Raw genomic sequence first — 24,520 nt, 5'->3', positions numbered from 1 at the left:
CTACTGGCTGCTCGGGCTGTATTGCTTGTCTAATGAAATCAGCCGGTTTGCTTTAGTCTCCAACTTGCTTCTATCAGCCAGCTGATGTCTGTCACTGTCTGGAACGGAGACATTTATACACTAAGATGACCTGAAATGAATCTTTTTTTGTACATTAAATTGACTTTATTGACGAGTCGGACCCCTTTGAAAAGTGACCAAATTGCATGTATTTGTATTGAGCTCGGTTATGTTTTCACCAACAAAACCTGCCCCTATGGGTTAAATGCCCGGATGACCGACCTCGAGAATACCACAAAACCTGTCACCACACTGCTTTCAGTACAGAACTAGTCATTTGCCTAGTTCTGGATCACTTTTTTGAAAGTCCCACTATACGGAGCCATAATGCAACTGAATATCCTTTATTGGGTATTGTTGTATTGGGTATTTGGATGTTATCTAATTGAAAAAGTCAGGATGGGGTAGCCATTCTACTTCAAGTGTGAAGCCACATTATGTGTGGTGCAAATATTTGCCAGAAATGGATCACTTTGCCCAGTTCTGGATCACGAAATTCTGTGTCACTTTGGGGGCATTCCTGGCATCTGGCTGGAGCCCTTCTAATGCAGAATGATACACACTGTGCCAAAGAATGTGTTTTGAACACAAAATGATATAAATTATACTTATTAAATGAGAATTTACTTTGTTTTAAAAGGCACAGTTATATGTTTTTACAAGCAAAAAATTAAGTGTTTTTAAGTAAAAGCCCCCACAGTCATGCCCATTCGTGATGTTGAGATGACCCCCATGAGATGACACGAGGCTGCTGCTTCAGTGATCCACAACCGGCAAATTTTCGCATCAGAGATAAATGCGTGCAGCAATTAAACAGCAAGACATAACACACTGACATTTTCTACCCAAGTAAGTAAGTACACTCAACAAAAATATAAATGCAACACTTTTGCTTTTGCTCCCATTTTGTATGAGATGAACTCAAAGATCTAAAACTTTTTCCACATACACAATATCACCATTTCCCTCAAATATTGTTCACAAACCAGTCTAAATCTGTGATAGTGAGCACTTCTCCTTTGCTGAGATAATCCATCCCACCTCACAGGTGTGCCAAATCAAGATGCTGATTAGACACCATGATTAGTGCACAGGTGTGCCTTAGACTGCCCACAATAAAAGGCCACTCTGAAAGGTGCAGTTTTATCACACAGCACAATCCCACAGATGTCGCAAGATTTGAGGGAGCGTGCAATTGGCATGCTGACAGCAGGAATGTCAACCAGAGCTGTTGCTCGTGTATTGAATGTTCATTTCTCTACCATAAGCCGTCTCCAAAGGCATTTCAGAAGATTTGGCAGTACATCCAACCAGCCTCACAACCGCAGACCATGTGTAACCACACTAGCCCAGGACCTCCACATCCAGCATGTTCACCTCCAAGATCATCTTGAGACCAGCCACTCGGACAGCTGCTGAAACAATCGGTCTGCATAACCAAAGAATTTCTGCACAAACTGTCAGAAACCGTCTCAGGGAAGCTCATCTGCATGCTCGTCATCCTCATCGGGGTCTCGACCTGACTCCAGTTCGTCGTCGTAACCGACTTGAGTGGGCAAATGCTCACATTTGCTGGCGTTTGGCACGTTGGAGAGGTGTTCTCTTCACGGATGAATCCTGGTTCACACTGTTCAGGGCAGATGGCAGACATCGTGTGTGGCGTCGTGTGGGTGAGCGGTTTTCTGATATCAATGTTGTGGATCGAGTGGCCCATGGTGGCGGTGGGGTTATGGTATGGGCAGGCGTCTGTTATGGACGAAGAACACAGGTGCATTTTATTGATGGCATTTTGAATGCACAGAGATACCGTGACGAGATCCTGAGGCCCATTGTTGTGCCATACATCAAAGAACATCACCTCATGTTGCAGCAGGATAATGCACTGTCCCATGTTGCAAGGATCTGTACACAATTCTTGGAAGCTGAAAATGTCCCAGTTCTTGCATGGCCGGCATACTCACCGGACATGTCGCCCATTGAGCATGTTTGGGATGCTCTGGACCGGCGTATACGACAGCGTGTACCAGTTCCTGCCAATATCCAGCAACTTCGCACAGCCATTGAAGAGTGGACCAACATTCCACAGGCCACAACTGACAACCTGATCAACTCGATGCGAAGGAGATGTGTTGCACTGCATGAAGCAAATGGTGGTCACACCAGATACTGACTGGTATCCCCCCCCCAATAAAACAAAACTGCACCTTTCAGAGTGGCCTTTTATTGTGGGCAGTCTAAGGCACACCTGTGCACTAATCATGGTGTCTAATCAGCATCTTGATATGGCACACCTGTGAGGTGGGATGGATTATCTCAGCAAAGAAGTGCTCACTATCACAGATTTAGACTGGTTTGTGAACAATATTTGAGGGAAATGGTGTTATTGTGTATGTGGAAAAAGTTTTAGATCTTTGAGTTCATCTCATACAAAATGGGAGCAAAACCAAAAGTGTTGCGTTTATATTTTTGTTGAGTGTAGTAGAATTGACTACTATTAAATCTTTTCAAAAAATTATTTCTCTCTCTGCCACCGCCGGTCGATGTCGACTATGGATGATGCGCACTGAAAAACTTTAAATTTACATTAGTGCTGTTGTCATGACTGCAACAGTGTCGACTGTAGCTACTCCGTCCAATATGGGAGTGGCGATCTTTGCCACATCTGGAACAGGTTTGGGTGGTCACGGGGTTGATCTTGCAGGAACGCTCCTTTCGCCTAGCATACTTTTCTTTGGCCAGAGTCCGAATCCTAACCTTTCCTGTCTTGAGGTGTCTCAGGAGTGTGCTGTGCCATCTGTTGCAGTCAGCTGCTAAGTCCTCCCAGGTCTCTGAGTTGATGTCCAGAGCCTTCAGGTCACACTTACAGACATCCTTGTAGTGTAGCTGGGGACGGCTAACAGATAGCCCTCTGCTGGAAGCTCCTGTTTACTACAACACCTGGCAGTAATTATGGAATCACCGGCCTCGGAGGATGTTCATTCAGTTGTTTAATTTTGTAGAAAAAAAGCAGATCACAGACATGACACAAAACTAACGTCATTTCAAATGGCAACTTCCTGGCTTTAAGAAACACTATAAGAAATCAGGAAAAAAAATTGCGGCAGTCAGTAACGGTTACTTTTTTAGACCAAGCAGAGGGGAAAAAATATGGACTCACTCAATTCTGAGGAATAAATTATGGAATCACCCTGTAAATTTTCATCCCCAAAACTAACATCTGCATCAAATCAGATCTGCTCATTAGTCTGCATCTAAAAAGGAGTGATCACACCTTGGAGAGCTGTTGCACCAAGTGGACTGACATGAATCATGGCTCCAACATGAGAGATGTCAAATGAAACAAAGGAGAGGATTATCAAACTCTTAAGAGGGTAAATCATCACGCAATGTTGCAAAAGATGTTGGTTGTTCACAGTCAGCTGTGTCTAAACTCTGGACCAAATACAAACAACATGGGAAGGTTATTAAAGGCGAACATACTGGTAGACCAAGGAAGACATCAACGCGTCAAGACAGAAAACTTAAAGCAATATGTCTCAAAAATCGAAAATGCACAACAAAACAAATGAGGAATCAATGGGAGGAAACTGGAGTCAACGTCTGTGACCGAACTGTAAGAAACTGCCTAAAGGAAATGGGATTTACATACAGAAAAGCTAAACGAAAACCATCATTAACACCTAAACAGAAAAAAACAAGGTTACAATGGGCTAAGGAAAAGCAATCGTGGACTGTGGATGACTGGATGAAAGTCATATTCAGTGATGAATTTCGAATCTGCATTGGGCAAGGTGATGATGCTGGAACTTTTGTTTGATGCCGTTCCAATGAGATTTATAAAGATGACTGCCTGAAGAGAACATGTAAATTTCCACAGTCATTGATGATATGGGGCTGCATGTCAGGTAAAGGCACTGGGGAGATGGCTGTCATTACATCATCAATAAATGCACAAGTTTACGTTGATATTTTGGACACTTTTCTTATCCCATCAATTGAAAGGATGTTTGGGGATGATGAAATCATTTTTCAAGATGATAATGCATCTTGCCATAGAGCAAAAACTGTGAAAACATTCTTGGCAAAAAGACACACAGGGTCAATGTCACGGCCTGCAAATAGTCCGGATCTTAATCCAATTGAAAATCTTTGGTGGAAGTTGAAGAAAATGGTCCATGACAAGGCTCCAACCTGCAAAGCTGATCTGGCAACAGCAATCAGAGAAAGTTGGAGCCAGATTGATGAAGAGTACTGTTTGTCACTCATTAAGTCCATGCCTGAGACTGCAAGCTGTTATAAAAGCCAGAGGTGGTGCAACAAAATACTAGTGATGTGTTGGAGCGTTCTTTTGTTTTTCATGATTCCATAATTTTTTCCTCAGAATTGAGTGATTCCATATTTTTTTCCCTCTGCTTGGTCTAAAAAAGTAACCGTTACTACTGCCACAATGTTTTTTTTTTTTCCTGATTTCTTATAGTGTTTTTTAAAGCCAGAAAGTTGCCATTTGAAATGACTTTAGTTTTGTGTCATGTCTGTGATCTGCTTTTTTTTTTCTTTTACTTTTTTCTACAAAATTAAACAACTGAATGAACATCCTCCGAGGCCGGTGATTCCATAATTTTTGCCAGGGTTTGTTTGCTGTGAGGTGGAGGTCTTGGAAAATAAAGCAGTACTGACTTATGGTTTGGATTTAAAAATAAAATTAATACCGGTAGAATAACTCCATTAATGTCAATTCTGTCATTTGTACAAAGTTAAAATATAACACATATCTTTTAATGTTAAATACTGCACTAATTCTGAAGTTTTGTAACAAACACAGACAGGTGCCAAAGGGATTATGGGTAAAATGTGCCTCCACTAAACACTGATTGGTTGACTCATTCATTCTATGTAAAAACCAACACGTTAATGTGAGGTGTGTTGGTGTTTACAGATAAATGTGCATTAGTAAAATATGCCTTTTTTTTTTATTTGTTAAAAAAAGGGCATTTATACAGAGCCTGCCTGGGGACATGGTGGTTAATTTTTTTTTGGCCCAGATTATTGCATTCCCTCACAAAAGTTTTTGCCTTCCCTCGCAATAACCTAATATCATATTAAAGCTCATGCCTATCAGAGCACACAGTGAGTGGAATCAGGTGGGGGGAGACTGAACGCATATGCGCGCGCACACACACACACAGCAGACAGCAACAGGATTCACGAGAGATGAGGGAGTAAGTTGCTACACCTTGCACAGCTGTAACACTCCGTATGAAATATAGTTTATTCATACAACAGTGGTAGTAACTAGCAACACCTGTTAATGTGCCTTATGAACGTTGCGTTCTTTTCTTTTTTTTTACCGTCCTATCGTGAATCCTGTTGCTGTTTGCTGTGTGTGTGTGCGCACGTGCATATGCGTTCAGTCCCCCCCCCCCCACCTGATTTCACTCACTGTGTGCTCTGATAGGCATGAGCTTTAATATGATATTAGGTTATTGTGAGGGAACACAAAAACTATTGTGTGGGAACGCAATAATATTGCGAGGGAACACAAAAGGTATTGCGAGGGAACGTAACAATAATGTGAAGGAATGCAAAAGTATTGCGAGGCAACGCAATAATCTGGGCCAAAAAAAATTTAACCACCATGTCCCCAGGCGGGCTCCGTACATTTGCAAAAAAAAAAAAAGTCCAGTTGTAATTAAATAACCGTCTGATATAACCGGTGTCAAAATAAATAGAACACTTCATCTCCTGGCGTCCAGACGCTCATACTGCCTAAACACTACTGGCCAGTAGAGACTGTGAAAACTTGCCAAAAATCCGTGCCAGATAATCCGTGTCTGCTACGTTTAAGATACGTACAAACACAATAACGTCTATAAACCCAGAGAATATATTCACGAGAGTTTTAGGCACAATATACAAAGTTTAATGCTGTTTTCCGTGTGGAGCCTGATCAAAGTGTCTCAAATGGATTTCTTCTGTCATGAATGTACTGAGGGTACCCATAATGCACCTGGACACAGCATGCCCACACGAAAACCTTCAAAATTAGTGCATTACTTTAAAACTAAAACATATATCTGATGTTTTCACTTTATAAAACTTCAGACGTGACGTTAATTTAAGTAACTTGTCCGAAATTATTTTGGTTAAAATTCTGACCATAAGTTAAAAAATGTATGTCTCTGGATGACTTGGGTGATATTGCCAGCATATCATTTTGTTTTCTTTTCTGTGACCTGCTCTTCTTTGCCTGCAGAGGATAGAGCGGTTTCTTCTGGAACTAGCTCTCCTCTGTTTGCAGAGAATATAACTGCACATCTCCTATAAAACATTTAACAGGTAAGTACTCAACTGATTTTAGACTTAATAAATGTTTGTAACTGTTAAGCTTTGTTTACCATGTCTGCAAAAATATGTTAACTGTCTAAAGTTATCGGACCAAAACTTATCGGAAGATAATTGGTCCATGACGGTTTTCAAAGTTATCTGAAAAGCTAATCCGATAATGAAAACATTATCTTCGATAATTAGCGATTAGCGAATTAGCGGAACTGTGCCCACCACTGATTCTGATTGTAGAGAGGGCATATGCAGAGACCCGCAAGGGTCTGTTTTAGGGTCTTTGCTTTTTTCTTTTGCTTATTAATGATTTGTGAAACATCAAAAATGTAATTTTTTTTTTTTTGCTGATGATACCAGCATATATCACTCAGGATATAATTTGTTGGAAATAACAGAATGAGAGAAGAAATGATAAAAGTGAGAAATTGGTTTAAAGAAAATAAGTTGCCTTTAAATTGGGACAAAACAAACTATATGATTTTTGGTAAACAGGGAGAAAGAGTGATGATGTGAAACTGACCATTGATGGAGTTATAATCGAAAGAGTTACGTTTCTTGGTGTTGTTTTTAAATTGGAAAGCCACATAGATAATGTAAAAAGGACAGTTGATATTTTATTTAAAGTAAAAGATTTGTTTGATTGTAACTCGTTGTGTATGCTGTATTGCTCAATGATTCTCCCAGACTTCAGTTACTGTACTGAAGTCTGGGGTAACACATACAGCAGTACCACTAAAGCCTCTGTCCCACTTAATAATAAAGCCATGAATAATGAGCCTCGTATGGATTTGCCAGAAATGTCAGTGATTATTTGAATAATGTTCCACGTATAAATCTGTCACTTAGCTGCTATGAAGAAGCCTCTATGTGCCTCTCTGTACCTCACATGTGCCAGGTATCAGCCTCTAATGAGCCATGACTGACCTGTTATTTGAGCCCCGTACATGTAACGCGATGTTGGTGCACATTTACGCATGGGTTTGGTCCAAACCTCCAGCCCTCCCACACTTGGTCCCTTTTAAAGTGTGGCTTTTCAGTTCACAGCATCCATTCAAGATGTGGTCACATTTTTTTTTTTTTTTAAGTGTAGTCCAAAAAAGATGCTCCTGCACAGTCTGGCCAGTGTGCGCATCAGAACATCAGGCTGCTGTGCACCTGTGTGCAGCTCTCTGTGACCCAAAAAAGACATGACAATGAGGTGGTATATACACCTGCAACTGTGCGGACCCCCCCCCCCCCCCCTTCAAAAAAAAAAATGGATCCACAAACACAAAACCCAGACCAGCTGGAACTGAACCACAGGTTCCTGAACAGTCGCATCTGCACTTCTTCTCACTGGCTTTATTTCATCTGTGGCTTACCGTCATTTTGACACCGTGATCCAACTTTTAACTTTGTATTCATCCCTTAATGTCTGCAAAATTGCTCTTTTGTGAGCTGGCGTTCTGCGTGAATGCTCATCTTGAGCATGAGTCATTGCGTCAGTGTGCACACACAGCAGAGCTCATCTGATCCATTATAACAAGATGTTAAATCTATCATAAACATACTTTTACAGCTGCTTATAAAGAAGAAATGAACATGCAACTGTTTTACCAAGCTGTTACAATATAAACATTTCAAATAATTACTTTTTAGGCTATTCCAAATACGTTCTCCACATCAGCACATGAGAGAGAGAGAGAGAGAAAAAAGCTCCATATGAAACGGTCCTCCGTGATTCCAGAAGTGATTAGAGGTGTTTTCAGCATCCAAGCTCTGACAGAAAATGGTTAATCTGCTACAGAATAATTATTTTATATATAGCGTCCGGCTCACAAAGCAGGTGAGATTGTCACAATGAAGTGCACGAGAGGGCTGAGCCAAAATAGCCTGTCCTGTCCTCATAGCCTCCACGTGCTTGGATAATGGGCTTCTCACAGCCTCATCCTCACCACAAACATGCCTCTAAAATCCTTGTTTGTCCTCGTAGTACCTTGTACACAAACTGCCCCACACTGTTGTTGCTAAATTTTGAACTTCTTGAAATTAGCACCACGCTCAGAGATGAGCCTCGTTAGCCAGATATTCTGCCTCTAAGAGCCTCTACGAGCCACTATTCTCCCACGATTGTTGAATAACTGGACTCGTACCAAAGAAAAAAAAAACATGCTACGTCATTACTCATTATTCATCCTCATTATTCGGTGGGAACAGGGCTTTAGTCCTTGTATATGTTACAAAAAAAGCCATGAGAATTGTCAACAAAAACGGTTACAGAGAGCACACCAATAATTTGTTTATTGCAACTAGTCACTTAAAATTTAAGGATCTTGAAAATTGCACTTATTAGGTGGAAGGCTAAGCAAGGAGCTTTGCCAGATCATGGCCAAAATTTATTTAGTTTTGTTCCACAGGCCGTTTGCCATAGAAGGAAATATAATTGTCAGACTGTGTTCACACAGACAACGATGAAGCAGAAGTGTCCCTCTGATTATGGAGTTAAGCTTTGGAATGCATTGAATGAAGAAATTAAATGTTGTACAAATGTAAATTCAAAAAATCTATAAGGACAAGATTATGAGAGACTATAGAAAATTAGAAGAAAAATGAATGTAACTGCTGACATGTAAAACAATCATGTTCATGTTAATATTTATTTGATGCTTGGTGACTTGACCAGGAGACAGTGTTCAGGTTGGAATTGAGGAAACAAATGGATTTCTTTGTTACTTTAAATTTTTTGCTATAAAGGAGCAGAGAATACAAGATTTGGCTTCTTTGTGTTCCTTTTTGTTGATGAAAAATGCTTAAATGTAAGTTGGCAATGAATGAATGAATGAATGAAATGACATGAACAAATAAATTATGAAATTAAAATTAATGAAAAAAAATTAATTAAATTATATAAATTTATTTTAAAATATAAAAACTTTATAAAATATAGTTTTGTGACCATTTTTGATGTGAAACATACAAAAATACAAACACAAATACAATAATTACTGTCGTGAACAGTCAGTTACATGCTGTACATGAATACTGGGACAAAAATCTTCATTCATGAAATAAATGTACACTCTGTATTGAAATCTCTTTTGGTATGATACACTGTGGACACAGCATTTTTTTTTTCTTCATCTCTCTGTGTGTGTGAATTATTTGTTAATTAATTAATTTATTTATTTTGCAGCTTTAAGAACCACCGCGATCTACAGAAGCACACAGAGTTCCACAATGAAGGGTCTGTGTATCACTGCACAGTGGAGGGCTGCGAGTATTCCTGTCACACGTTTCAAACCATGAACCAGCATTTCAAGAGAGTGCACGAGGTTTGTTATCCAATAGAAACCACTATGTGTGGAGTTTTGGACAAAAGAAAATTGAGATGAAAAAAGTAAAGGGATCTTTTTACGCACCTTTTCCGCAAGCTAAGTTTCCAGGTTTGTTTAAAAACAGAGATTTTGGTGTGTATTCCATTAATTATTTTCAGGTGTCTGAGATGTGTTTCTGTACCTGTTGCTTTAAATGATGCTGGCCACGCCCTCTTTCTTAAGTGGAGGGAGAAGAGAGAGAGATATACTTTATTGATCTCACAGTGGAGAAATACAACTCTTTATCTGTCACACCTAATCCAGCAGCAAAGTAAAAAGAAAAAAGTGAGATCAGTTGTTCAGTTTGGTCTTGGAGCAGCAAATTTCGCACACATGTAGATTGACGTATTCGAAGAATTTGATACAGGAGACTCATGGCAGCCATTTTTCAAAGTGGCCACCATTCATTATTACAGATCCACTTGTATTCAGAGGTCGGAATTTCCCAGTTCCAGCACCCAGGAAAGCCACCTGAAGTCAGATTCCAACTCTCTGAATCCCAGCAGCAACAAGACTGAAAGTTGTAGTTTTGATGTTTTTTTAAATTACTTCTCTATCGTTTATGTCCAATGTCATGAATCCTGCACACAGTGCTGTCCTACTGCTGTCTGTAGACATGTTGCTGGAGTATTTGTCTGCCTGAAATACCCCATAATATGTTGTCAGCTGGTGCCACTAATATTGGCTAGCACGTTAGCTATTGCTAAAAACAACCACTGTCATCACGTCATTACAAACTGAGCGATAAGTTAAACCGCTAATGTAACTTCTGCACAGTCTCTTCTCTTAAATGGACCACCTTTACACAGCGCTTTTCCATCTGCATCAAAAGCTTGGTGCTTTACAATGATGCCTCACATTCTCACATTCACACTAACATCAGGGTGTTGCCATGCAAGGCACTACTACACACCAGGAGCAACTAGGGGATTAAGGACCTTATCCAAGGGCTCTTAGTGATTTTCCAGTCTGGCTGGGTTTTGAACTGAGGATCCTTTGGTCTGAAGCCCAAAGCTTATCCACTAGACTATCACGTCTTCCATAAAGATTCTTTGGTGGACCGAATATTTTCTTTCCTAGCACTCTATACTCCAAAATCTTAGAGATATTTGTCTTATTTTCCAACTAGCAGTATTGTGTGGAAAATGGAATGTGTCTATCGGGTGTAACGTCATTCCCAGTTACGATTTCGAGGGCAGTGGAACTGGCATTATTCAAAATGTGTCATTGTCTTACGTGGATGAGTCATTTGCTCTGGGTGACTGGGTGAAGGTTAAAAAAACATTGTTCATGACTGTTTGTCCAAAACAGTTGATGTGGTTGCAATTTTGGCAGCCATTTTTAAAAATTACAGAACTTTTTGTCGGCGTTATAGGAGATCCACAGATGGTCTTCCAGTAATGTATTGTTCATGGTTTCAAGACCACGTGTTTGAAATAAAAGTAAACACTTGAAAACTATTTTGTGGCAGCCACTTTGCTAAAACATCTTCATATTTGTCATTTTCCAATTTAATGTAAGAGTTATTTTTCTGATTGGTAAATTGTGTGATTATGGGTTGACTGTTTTACAAACTAAAAGACAAAATAACTCATTGTCTTAAATTATACTGTCAACCAAACCACCCAAACAATTTGTATGAATGTAGCCGAATTGTTTTTTTTTAACACGTAATTCAACATTCTTAATTCATATTTATATGTACATTGCTTTGAATCCATCATCAATCCAGCAGGTGGCACAATGCAATAATGCCTGATTGTTAAATTATGTATATTTTTACATAATAAAAATAATGTAAAAAAAAATCAGTCCTCTTTCTAGAAAATGTGTTTTGAAAATTCTGCTTTATATTCGCAAATGGAAAATTTCTACAATGCGATCTACATTAACTTTGTCCAATGGAACTCATGTTTTTTGGCCGTCACTGTGTAACCTGCAGAGATCACTGTCATAATCTGCTGTTATCTCAATAGTTACAATGGCATTCTGTTATTTTTACGCACAGAGTGGAGGGATGTCCAAATATAAATGCCATATCTGTGAAAAGATCTTCTCATGGTGTTACACACTCACGCTTCACCTTCGGAAGAAACACGAGCTGAAATGGCCGTCTGGACATTCTCGCTTCAGGTACATCAGAAACTTCATTTTCTACACCCAAGTTAGCTTTTCAGACAAGAATGTTCATCTTTATTGTAGCACAAAAGCCCAACAAAACTCTGGAACTAATGCCTGTATTGCTGAGCAACTTTTCATATTTAAGTACCAGATTCTTTTTTTAGTCCCTACTCTAGTGGTTATGCCTTTTCGTCCGTTGAGGGCTACAAGGGCAGAACATCCTTTACACATAGTACAAATGTGGTCGAATTGCGCATGAAGCAAGAATCGTATGTAATACGTGTAAAATTGTAGCTGCCTCCAATGCCTCGTACACCTGTTGCTACAGCTATTTGCACACACCAGCGACTGAAAGACAGTGTGCCCTGTGAGAGCCCATTTGAACCTTTTCATGGCAGGTGTCGGCAGAATTCCAGGTGACAAACATGAACATCCAACACCGCTCGCTTGGCACTTAGAAAATGTGTGGCCATTTGCGCTAGTAGCACGAAAACAGACGATCACTGTCAAGCTGGATGTGTGTCTAAGAGTCCCCACGAGTGTGGCTTTGCAAAAAGCAACACACATGTGGTGCATGTGTCTCGCGCGTGTCCCCCCCCCCCCCCCGCTCCTCCAACACATGTGTTCGGGGGGGAGCACACACTTGCATAATATGCTTATATGTCTGTACAGATCTGATCACATGGGGGACAGCCAGGTCTGATCGCACACAGCACTGCACTGGGAGGGGCCTGTCAGCTGATCACAGCACACTGACAGCTGGATGGTGGCTCAGTGCACACATTAAAAACACAAAAACCACTGCGACTGGAGATATATAAATAAATACGACAGTATCTACATACGCAATTACATAACGAAAATGAATGACCACATAACACAGTGACATGTTGGTCTGGGCGTTGAACGGACACCCACAGCAGTGTCCACCCACAGCTGCTTTTGAGATCTCTGCTCCTGGACGTCCCAGCTGAAGGACATGTACCATGTTTCGAAGGACATAAACTTACAACATTCCTCCATGAGGCGCGTGTCTCTACCTGCTGTCCTCACGTGGAAATATATAAAACATCTTTATCTTTTTGTAAATTGCAGGTTTGAATCCCGTGAGTGGCATGTATTTTTTTTTTTCACAGCAGCTGCACGATGTGGTTACAAATGCTCCAGCTGCTCACGCTGTGTTCCTGCTGCGATGGTTTTGTGCATGCTCGTGCACAACACTATCGTGTGCACGAAACCGTCGCAGCGGGATTGTTTAAGCCTGCCCGTCGGCTCAGTGTTTTCATGGTTCGCTCATACGAGCTGCTCCGCCGTGATTCACCCTGATTTGTACTTATTCGTACAATGTGGGAAGGGGCCCTTAGAAGTGTGAAATGTCCTCAGAAATGCAGAAAATCACATTTTTGTTATATTTTGCGTAAAAAAAAAAATCAATTTCAGTGTAAAATATTTCTTTATATATAAAAATAAGTTGCTTAGTTTTCAACGCAAAAATATCACAAAGCAAATGCAGTCGTGGTTTGACATGGAACTGTCCGGATTTTAAGACCAAAGGCTTCCGGTCGATCCACACACTGTGTTGTCTGGCTTGACAAGAGCAAAGTTTTACAAACATATTTTTCAAGTTTTCTTTCAAAGTCTGCTCTCAGTGTCTCTGTGTGTCCTTACTGTGGTTAAACTAAAAACATAGCTACAGACCTGCAAAGCATTAACAGCAAATTACGCTTTTTAAAAAAAAATACACCTAAAATCTCTTCCCGAGGATGGCATGACGTAAAACACACTCGTAAAACCTTCTTACTTCTTAATCACAGGGATGAAAAATCTCCACTTTTTGGCAGATTTCTGCATTTTTGCCAGTTGTCTGGGTCATTTTTGAGATCAGTGACCAGCAGCCTTCGTTGCTGAATTTAGTGTTTTTTACATCAGGCAGCTTGGGCAGCTATTTCCCGAAGCTTTGAGTGCGCTCATAATTCTCATTTTTTCCATGCTAAACCTTAAAGAGCTTACATCTGTGAGTAATACCGTTTTATGTTAAACTGATAAATAAATAATAATGGTTTCCTGTGAACACTTAGTGACTGTCACACCCCCACTTCATCCCTGTATCCTGTGAAAACACATTCTTTATATTTTGTTACGCTGCTTTAACTCTTCATCCACACCGTTCCACAGTCTCACATCACAAAATGAAATGCAGAATCTTTTCTTGTTTGTACGGATTTTATTAATTCTAATGTACTTTTTCCCTCTTAATTCATATTTCTCTTTTTAATCCCTGGACAATTTCTGTATGTTTTTTGGTAAAAGGGTATTTTTTTTGCATCGAACAAGATCTGTGCTGTTTGGAATTTTACTATGTCTGTTCATTTTAATATTTTTGACTTTAAGAAGAGTGAGTATGGTCTTGATAGCCAACATTATGAATGACCTGTATTGCCCTTTTTTGAAGAATAGTCAGTGATTTTATTGAACTCATGTCATTATTGAATGAGGTTGGCTTCATAGATAATTGGCAAAGCTTCTGGGGAAAACCTGGTCATGTTAGGAGAGACGGCATCCATCCCACTTTGGATGGAGCAGCTCTCATCTCTAGAAATCTGGCCAATTTTATTAAACCCTCCAAATCGTGACTATCCAGGGTTGGGACCAGGAAGCAGAGTTGTAGTCTTAACACACCTCTCTGCAGCTTCTGTCCCCCTGCCGTCCCCCCAATACCCCATCCCTGTAGAGACGGTGCCTGCTCCCAGACCACCAATAACCAGTAAAAATCTATTTAAGCATAAAAATTCTAAAAGAAAAAATAATATAGCACCTTCAACTGCACCACAGACTAAAACAGTTAAATGTGGTTTATTAAATATTAGGCCTCTCTCTTCTAAGTCCCTCTTAGTAAATGATATAATAATTGATCAGTATATTGATTTATTCTGCCTTACAGAAACCTGGTTACAGCAGGATGAATATGTTAGTTTAAATGAGTCAACACCCCCGAGTCACACTAACTGTCAGAATGCTCGAAGCACGGGTCGAGGAGGAGGATTAGCAGCAATCTTCCACTCCAGCTTATTAATTAATCAAAGACCCAGACAGAGCTTTAATTCATTTGAAAGCTTGACTCTTAGTCTTGTCCATCCAACTTGGAAGTCTCAAAAACCAGTTTTATTTGTTATTATCTATCATCCACCTGGTCGTTACTGTGAGTTTCTTTGTGATTTTTCAGACCTTTTGTCTGACTTAGTGCTTAGCTCAGATGAGATAATTATAGTGGGTGATTTTAACATTCACATAGATGCTGAGAATGACAGCCTCAACACTGCATTTAATCTATTATTAGACTCAGTTGGCTTCGCTCAAAATGTAAATGAGTCCACCCACCACTTTAACCACACTTTAGATCTTGTTCTGACATATGGCATAGAAATTGAAGACTTAACAGTATTCCCTGAAAACCCCTTTTTGTCTGATCATTTCTTAATAACATTTACATTTACTTTAATGGACTACCCAGCAGTGGGGAATAAGTTTCATTACAGTAGAAGTCTTTATGAAAACGCTGTAACTAGGTTTAAGGATATGATTCCTTCTTTATGTTCTCCAATGCCATATACCAACACAGTGCAGAGTAGCTACCTAAACTCTGAGTGAGATACATTATCTCGTCAATAGCTTTACATCCTCATTGAGCACAACTTTGGGTGCTGTAGCTCCTCTGGAAAAAAGAGCCTTAAATCAGAGGTGCCTGGCTCCATGGTATAACCCACAAACTTGCAGCTTAAAGCAGATAACCCATAAGCTGGAGGGTATCTTACTAATTTAGAAGATCATTTAGCCTGGAAAAAGAGTCTGTTGCTCTATAAAAAAGCCCTCCGTAAAGCTAGGACATCTTACTATTCATCATTAATTGAAGAAAATAAGAACAACCCCAGGTTTCTTTTCAGCACTGTAGCCAGGCTGACAGAGTCAGAGCTCTATTGAGCCGAGTATTCCTTTAACTTTAACTACTAATGACTTCATGACTTTCTTTGCAACTAAAATTTTAACTGTTAGACAAAACATTATTCATAACCATCCCAAAGACATCTTTATGTTCGGCTGCTTTCAGTAATGCTGGTATTTGGTTAGACTCTTTCTCTCCAATTGTTCTGTCTGAGTTACTTTCATTAGTCACTTCCTCCAAACCATCATCATGTCTATTAGACCTCATTCCTACCAGGCTGCTCAAGGAAGCCGTACCATTAATTAATGCTTCGATCTTAAATATGATCAATCTATCTTTATTAGTTGGCTATGTACCACAGGCTTTTAAGGTGGCAGTAATTAAACCATTACTTAAAAAGCCATCACTTGACCCAGCTATCTTAGCTAATTATAGGCCAATCTCCAACCTTCCTTTTCTCTCAAAAATTCTTGAAAGGGTAGTTGTAAAACAGCTAACTGATCATCTGCAGAGGAATGGTCTATTTGAAGAGTTTCAGTCAGGTTTCAGAATTCATGATAGTACAGAAACAGCATTAGTGAAGGTTACAAATGATCTTCTTATGGCCTCAGACAGTGGACTCATCTCTGTGCTTGTCCTGTTAGACCTCAGTGCAGCTTTTGATACTGTTGACCATAAAATTTTATTACAGAGATTAGAGCATGCCATAGGTATTAAAGGCACTGCGCTGCAGTGGTTTGAATCATATTTATCTAATAGATTACAATTTGTTCATGTAAATGGGGAGTCTTCTTCATGGACTAAGGTTAATTATGGAGTTCCACAAGGTTCTGTGCTAGGACCGATTTTATTCACTTTATACATGCTTCCCTTAGGCAGTATTATTAGACGGCATTGCTTAAATTTTCATTGTTACGCAGATGATACCCAGCTTTATCTATCCATGAAGCCAGAGGACACACACAAATTAGTTAAACTGCAGGAATGTCTTTCAGACATAAAGACATGGATGACCTCTAATTTCCTGCTTGTTATTGTACTTTACCCCACAAATCTTAGAAACACGGTGTCTAACCAGATCCTTACTCTGGATGGCATTACCCTGACCTCCAGTAATACGGTGAGAAATCTTGGAGTCATTTTTGATCAGGATATGTCCTTCAATGCGCATATTAAGCAAATATGTAAGACTGCTTTTTTGCATTTGCGCAATATCTCTAAAATTAGAAAGGTCTTGTCTCAGAGTGATGCTGAAAAACTAATTCATGCATTTATTTCCTCTAGGCTGGACTATTGTAATTCATTATTATCAGGTTGTCCTAAAAGTTCCCTGAAAAGCCTTCAGTTAATTCAAAATGCTGCAGCTAGACTACTGACAGGGACTAGAAGGAGAGAGCATATTTCACCCATATTGGATTCTCTTCATTGGCTCCCTGTTAATTCCAGAATAGAATTTAAAATTCTTCTTCTTACTTATAAGGTTTTGAATAATCAGGTCCCATCTTATCTTAGGGACCTCATAGTACCATATCACCCCAATAGAGCGCTTCGCTCTGACTGCAGGCTTACTTGTAGTTCCTAGGGTTTGTAAGAGTAGAATGGGAGGCAGAGCCTTCAGCTTTCAGGCTCCTCTCCTGTGGAACCAGCTCCCAATTCGGATTAGGGAGACAGACACCCTCTCTACTTTTAAGATTAAGCTTAAAACTTTCCTTTTTGCTAAAGCCTATAGTTAGGGTTGGATCAGGTGACCCTGAACCATCCCTTAGTTATGCTGCTATAGACTGCTGGGGGGTTCCCATGATGCACTGAGTGTTTCTTTCTCTTTTTGCTCTGTATGCACCACTCTGCATTTAATCATTAGTGATTGATCTCTGCTCTCTTCCACAGCATGTCTTTTTCCTGACTCTCTCCCCTCAGCCCCAACCAGTCCCAGCAGAAGACTGCCCCTCCCTGAGCCTGGTTCTGCTGGAGGTTTCTTCCTGTTAAAAGGGAGTTTTTCCTTCCCACTGTCGCCAAGTGCTTGCTCATAGGGGGTTGTTTTGACCGTTGGGGTTTTTCTGTAATTATTGTATGGCTTTTGCCTTACAATATAAAGCGCCTTGGGGCAACTGTTTGTTGTGATTTGGCGCTATATAAATAAAATTGATTTGATTTTGATTTGAAGTGAAATGTGTAGTGTTGTAAATGTCTTCTGCGACTGCCTTTGTTAGCAAAATTAAAAGCACCTGCTTACAACAGCTGTGCGGGCACCTTTGATCACAGAGAAACTGTGGACAGCTGACATTTGCCATTTGGTATGTTTATGTATTGTGGGTCAAGGATAAATGCTGCGAAAACTGAACAATGGATGTTGCTAACTACTTGACTCACACGCCATACCAGCAGGGGGGCGGTAAGTCATCTTTCTATTAAAAGCGTGAGTGTGGTGAGTGATTTTATTGTGCAAGTTCAATATAAGTACATAATATAACTGTAAATACGTTAAAATACATGTATGACACAAGAAAGTGAAAACAGTTATTTCCATTGTGGTTAATTTAAAAATGAAATGACAAAATAGAAGTAGAAATAAAATAATAATAATTGTGTATGTATAACATGAACCTAAACAATTTATAAATACATTAAGACAGTAAATTATTCAATCCATCCATCCATTTTCTTCCGCTTTATCCGGAGTCGGGTCGCGGGGGCAGCAGCTCAAGCAAAGCCGCCCAGACCTCCCGATCCACACATACCTCCCCCAGCTCCTCCGGGGCGTTCCCAAGCCAGCTGAGAGACGTAGTCCCTCAAGCGTGTTCTGGGTCTTCCCCGGGGCCTCCTCCCGATGGGACATGCACGGAACACCTCTCCAGCGAGGCGTCCAGGGGACATCTGGAAGAGATGCCCGAGCCACCTCAACGGGCTCCTTTCGACGTGGAGGAGCAGCGGCTCGACTCCGAGTTCCTCCCGAGTGACCGAGTTCGGTAGGAGCTCGGAGTTGAGCCGCTGCTCCTCCACGTCGACAGTAAATTAACATTTATAAATTACATAATTAACAGGAAATAAAAGGGTTGAGTTCATCTAAAAATTGTTGAGATCTAAAGTTCCAAAAACATTCTGGACTCACATCATTCCAACTCATTATACAAGCTTTGCTTAATTTATTACCGCCCTTACCACAAAAATGTCAGCTACCTATTTTATAAACATTACCCAATCTATAGCCGGTGGATCCCCACGGGCAACATGCTAGTTATTATTATTATCAGTATTGTTTTTATTTTATTATTTTTAACTTATTTACAGTTACGAGGGTAGGCTGAAAAGTTCTAAGGCTCACTATGATGCAGTTAATGCATTAACTGCATCATAGTGAGCCTTAGAACTTTTCAGCCTACCCTCGTACATTATGTACTTACATTGAACTTACTAAAAAAAAAAATCATGCACACACTCACTTTTAAAATAAAGATGGTTATAAGTTCAGTCCTATCACTGCCAGAGTCTTCACATTCACAGGGAACATTCTTAGGAGGAGACGACAGCATTGCCAAAAGCGTTGCCAAAAATGACAGAAAAATTTGTCTATGTAATTTTCTTTCTGTTCATCCTCAGTTTCAGTCTCCTGGTGCACTTCACATCCCCAAACCATCCTACCCTCTAATCCTGTCCATCATCATCACTCCCAACAAAAATCAAAGTTAGATTTAGTTGTCCCTTGTGTTTCTCCTCAGATACAAAAAGGATGTGGATGGCTTCCTCAAAGTTAACATGGTGCGTTTTGAGACTGTGGAAGTGACCAAGCAGATCATGAAGAACATGGAGACGAAACCTCAAGGTATGCGGAAGAGTTCCAGAACGAGAAGCCGGAACAAGAAGGCTGCAGGAGAAGCAGAGAGCAGACGTAGATCTCCTGCAGGATCTTCCTCGCCCTCCTCTAGCTCCTCCTCTTCCTGTAGTTCTTCAGAGCTGTCTGGAGGTGAGGATGCTTCGTCTCAGCCCAGCCCCAGAGGCAGTGACTCTCCTGTCTACTGTGTTATGACGACTGTCCCTTCCACTGAGGACGAGCCTGGAGAACTGTCTCAGGAGGACTGTGACTCTGTAGGCACCTCTGGGGCCGTCCAGGCCCTGACCGAGGTTGCAAGAGGCCTGGGCATGGATGTGGTGTGATTGACACAAAATGTTCTTTGTGGGTTATTTTAGCTTTTAATGCAGTTTTACTGTTTTAATTATTGTGCAAACATTTGGGCAAATTACATTTTTTAATATCTGTTCCTAATAAAGTCTTCTGGAGCGTTCTAATGTGGATTCTCAAACTGTTTTACGTAACAGAATGCAGGTCACAGATGATGTGTCTAAGTCTCATGACTTAGTCATCTTCACCTGAGAATCTTTAGACTCTCTATGAGGTCCGATTCCAGTATATTTTGATAATCACCCTCAGCATTGGCCCAATGGGTCAGAAACTTTGGAGAAAAACTGTCTTTCAATCACTGATACTAGTATGTCATTGCTTTCAACTGTCAGCTAACTTTAATGTACACAAGGGTTGAATTTTCTTCTTTGTGAAGGTGAGCGTGCTACTGTAAAAATCCAGCGGCCGTCCTTTCGTATGGCTGTAGTGATGCCAAGAACTGTACTAATGTGACCACAGCGCCAACCGGTCTAAAGCTGCGGTGCTGGTTTATCTTCTACTCCAGTGTGAGGCCAAGACTTGAAAAGAGGTGTTGCCCCTGTGGTTTAAAAAAAAAAAAAAAAAAAACCCGCACTGCCCCTTTTTCTGCCATAACACAAACATACCGGATCATTGGGGCGATGCAATACTAACATGACCAATAAAATGACCAATAGCCAGTGACAAAGCGCTGATTGGATTTATTCCACTTAATTAGTAGACTTGATCCGTGTGAACCAGTACGTCTGTATAAACAAATTGAATGGATACTTATTCAAAAGTAACTTAGTTTGATTGGGTTCTTTTAGGTTTCATGACAATTGCATTAATTGTCTGAATTAAGATCTACAGATTTGAGAAACATTTTTGGTGATGAGGATTGATTTCCCCTTGACAGCCTCCCGTTACGTGCTATATTACATACCACGGTTAATATTAAAATTAGACTTCTATCCATTCTGATGCTAAATCTGTACAAAAATATGGCTGATTGTTATTGAAATTTATAAAAAAAATTTAATTTGCAGATTTAAAAACAATTACAGAGTAGATCAGTGGGACAGGAGTTCTACCAGTACATATATCGACCTCAGTTCGATTCTGAATCATGTTTGCGTCCTTGGGTAACCCTCTTCATTTCCAAGGGCCCAGAGTTGACTGGGTACTGGTAAGTAACCTTCCATAGTCCTGTCCAGAGGGAGTCATAGACCCTCATCTGCGTCTGCAAAATCAGTGCCTGTCTTCTACATTTACAGGTGACATTGAGTAACGTTAGACTAATTTGGCCAAAACAAATAAATTCAGTCAGACTCGACCGCATCTTGCCAATAATCTCAGTGTACCTACAGATGAAGAACCTGGGACTGAAGTCCTTCACAGCTGGGTGGAACAATGCCCCTAATCAAGTGTCCGGTGAGTAAACTTGATACACATGCACAACCAAGTCAGACGTGTTTACAGTCACATGGTAAAATAACACAGCAGATGATTATTTACAATGGTCTTCCGGTCTGAGATACGCTTGTTAGGGGGGACGTTTTGTGGATGTTTTCATGTCTGTCAGCTGATTGTCTGCAGAATACTGAAAAACGTTTCAGATGACTTCAGAGACCTGTGAATAACGACAGCTCAGAGTAAATAAACACTATTAAGTTATGGTAATCATCTGGATTACATTCTGCCTGTTTTGCTGTGTCTATGCTCAGCGGCTCAGCTGTAGACAAAGAAGAGCTAGAGAAAAACAAAATGAGCAATCCGAGGTTTCTGGCGTCCAGATCTGCATCACCTCCACAATTCAACAGAGTCTTCCCTGCTCCATTATCTATCTGTGGTGCAATTTTGGTGATAATTCATGGCGTAGTTTTGACATAATCCTTAAAAGCCTGTTAAGCAAATTCCTGAACCAGAATCTGGATCGGGTCACCTCCAAAATTCAGTGGATTCTTCCATGGCCTAAATATCTATGTGGAGAAATTTAATCAAAATCCATGTAGTTCTGACATAATCCTGCTAACAGACAAATGCCGATGATTTTATTACATTCTTGGCGGACGTACCAATTCCAGGCCTTTGGGTCCCCAGGACCAGAATCAGAAATCCAGAAAAACCTCATTGGTGACATAGAACTACGGAAATGGAAAACGGATGAAACTGACCAAAGCAAATTCATGACATCACAGATCTGATATCACAATATGACAGAAGTCAAAGGTCAGGAACAGATTCCTTTGAAATGTGAGCAGTAATAGATTAAAAGCATACCATTGCCTACCTTCACCCAGATCCAATAGTCTGCTTTTGAGTCTCAGTATTTTCCTTCTTTTAATCCCACTTGCTGATCCTGATCTTGATAAGTTGTTCTGATCTGGGACACTGATTAATCTTTGATCCTGATTCCTGTCTTTTGATTCTGATCTATCATGCTTACATTTCCCCCAATGGATAATTTTTGTTTCTGGCCATCCAGGTTTGATGGCCTTTGATTATGGTTTGTCATATTTGATCATTAGGCTTTGATCCTGATCACTGAGCTTCATCCTGATCAAATATTTGATGCTGAGCTTTGCAGAACAGGTCTATCTGTGGCGTAGGTGTTGAACAACCAGCTTTCACATTCCATTCCAGGTGTGTTCAGTTGAGGCCACCAGTGGACAAGCACTGGTCCAATGATCAAGTCCGGATATAATCCTGATATACCGCTGAATCTTCTCTACTCCTGATCTGTGATCCTGATCACTGGAATTAAATCGTCATTGTCTTTAAATCTGATCAGTTATCTTTAATCCCAGAGTTTGTTGCTTTGATCTTGTGAAGGACACTGTCAGTACAGTCTAATCTGGATTACTTTGATCCTTTAATTACAACTGCTGTAATTAGTATCTCAATCAAACATGGACTCAAGATCAAAGGAGTCAGGAATAAAGATCAAAGTCCACTCCCCACTTAAGTGAAATCTGTTCGTGGTCATTTCTGATATGTTAAAAGAAAAACCTCATCTGACGTTTCACCATCAAAATGAGCCAAAGGTGAGTGCAGTACCTTGTATCTTCCAGCAGGTGTCCTCTGTTCACTTTGAATTTGTTCAGGCTGAGGCTCGGAGGAAACACTGCCATCTGGCGACCAAATAGAGTAACAGTGTTGTATCCTGTCGGTCCCGGGTCCTGGAACTGCTCATTTGTTGTTTTGCTTTATTTTTGGTTCTTCCTTCTGGTGTCCGCATTCAAACAACGATCCAGTTCCTCTTCATTTGAAACCAAGTTCTCATTTTCTTTCTGATTCATGTAAAACGTTTTTAGCCCATCCTCATTTTCGCGTTTCATATCCTGAATCAAATCAATCAAGTTATTTCTACCGATTTTCACCTCTTGGTCTTATTAGCGGTTGCCATGGTGATTGCCGGTATCGGGGCTCCATTAACACTGCCTGCCGCACTGACAGGGTGATTAAACGAACTCCAATCAGCTGTTCTGAATCAGAAAACAAGTGTTCCATCTCAGACTAAATCAACTATCCAGAATTTGTTGAACCAAGGCTCGGTCCAAGTCTTACAAATATTTATTCAGCTGCATGTCATTGTTTCATATATCACTTTAAATGTGCCAAAATATTTTAACACATTTGTGCACATCCTCATATCCAAATCAACTTAATCTGTGATAAAAAAAAAAAGATCCATTCTGGAGTTTACTTTTATTAGACTACACCTCAAAAATATAGACATGTTCCAGATTAATGAGACAATTGAAACCTTTGACAGAATAAAATTACAGTTTCAAATAAACCTCACTTTTTGGTAAAATGCAGGCCACCAATAAAATAAGGAAAAAGTTTTTTAAAAATAAATATTTACTATTTAATAGCTTTTGAGAGTAGAGAGCAGGCTGAGTCAAGCCTGGAGAGGTTGAGATATGCTCTGGAGAGAAGGGGAATGAAAATCATTAGGAGCAAGACTGAGTACATGTGTATAAATGAGAGCAAGCCCAGTGGAGTAGTGCAGTTACAAGGAGTTGAAGTGGTGAAAGTAGACAAGTTTAAATACTTGTCCAAAGTAATGGAGTGTGGTAGAGCAGTGAAGGAGAGTGTAGGCAGGGTGGAGAAAGGTGGCAGGAGTGATTTGTGACCAAAGCGTATCAGCAAGAGTGAAGGGGAAAGTTTACAAGACAGTAGTGAGACCAGCTATGTTGTATGGCTTAGAGACGGTGGCACTAACAAAAAGACAGGAGACAGACCTGAAGATGTTGCGATTCTCAGAGTGACGAGAATGGACGGGATTAGGAATGAACATATGAGAGGGACAGCTCAGGTGAGACAGTTTGGAGACAAAGTCAGGACATGATGTGCAGAGGAGGGACCCAGGGTATATAGGGAGAAGGATGCTGAGGATGGAGCCAACAGGCAGGAGGAGAAGAGGGAGGCCAAAGAGGAGGTTCATGGATGTGCTGAGAGAGGACATGCAGGTGGTTGGTGTGACAGAGGAAGATACAGAGGACAGGGTGAGACGGAAATGATTAATCTGCTTCGCCATTTCAGACCCATTTTGCACATTTAACA

General features: G+C 40.3%; 1 protein-coding gene and 1 long non-coding RNA gene across 2 annotated transcripts in view; one reads left to right on the top strand and one right to left on the bottom strand.

The window, feature by feature from the left end:
* The window catches only part of zgc:112083 (uncharacterized protein LOC550461 homolog), a 32,906-nt gene extending 12,848 nt beyond the window's left edge, over positions 1-20,058 (top strand). The window contains exons 8-10 of the mRNA XM_034169085.1: positions 9,572-9,710; positions 11,761-11,885; positions 19,530-20,058. Coding sequence (XP_034024976.1) covers positions 9,572-9,710; positions 11,761-11,885; positions 19,530-19,965 — 700 coding nt within the window. The 3' untranslated portion in view covers positions 19,966-20,058. The remainder of the gene's footprint in view (positions 1-9,571; positions 9,711-11,760; positions 11,886-19,529) is intronic.
* Positions 14,246-18,340, bottom strand: LOC117509411. Its single transcript, XR_004560402.1, has 4 exons — positions 18,151-18,340; positions 18,039-18,051; positions 14,813-14,818; positions 14,246-14,257 (listed from the first exon to the last, which is right to left on the bottom strand). It is a non-coding gene; the product is annotated as an uncharacterized LOC117509411 (long non-coding RNA).
* Positions 20,059-24,520: the final 4,462 nt, after the last annotated feature.

Source organism: Thalassophryne amazonica, chromosome 4 (genome assembly GCF_902500255.1).
Source record: "Thalassophryne amazonica chromosome 4, fThaAma1.1, whole genome shotgun sequence".
Taxonomy (NCBI): domain Eukaryota; kingdom Metazoa; phylum Chordata; class Actinopteri; order Batrachoidiformes; family Batrachoididae; genus Thalassophryne; species Thalassophryne amazonica.
Note: the sequence above shows the minus strand (reverse complement) of the source record. Positions and strands in the feature narration are given on the sequence as shown.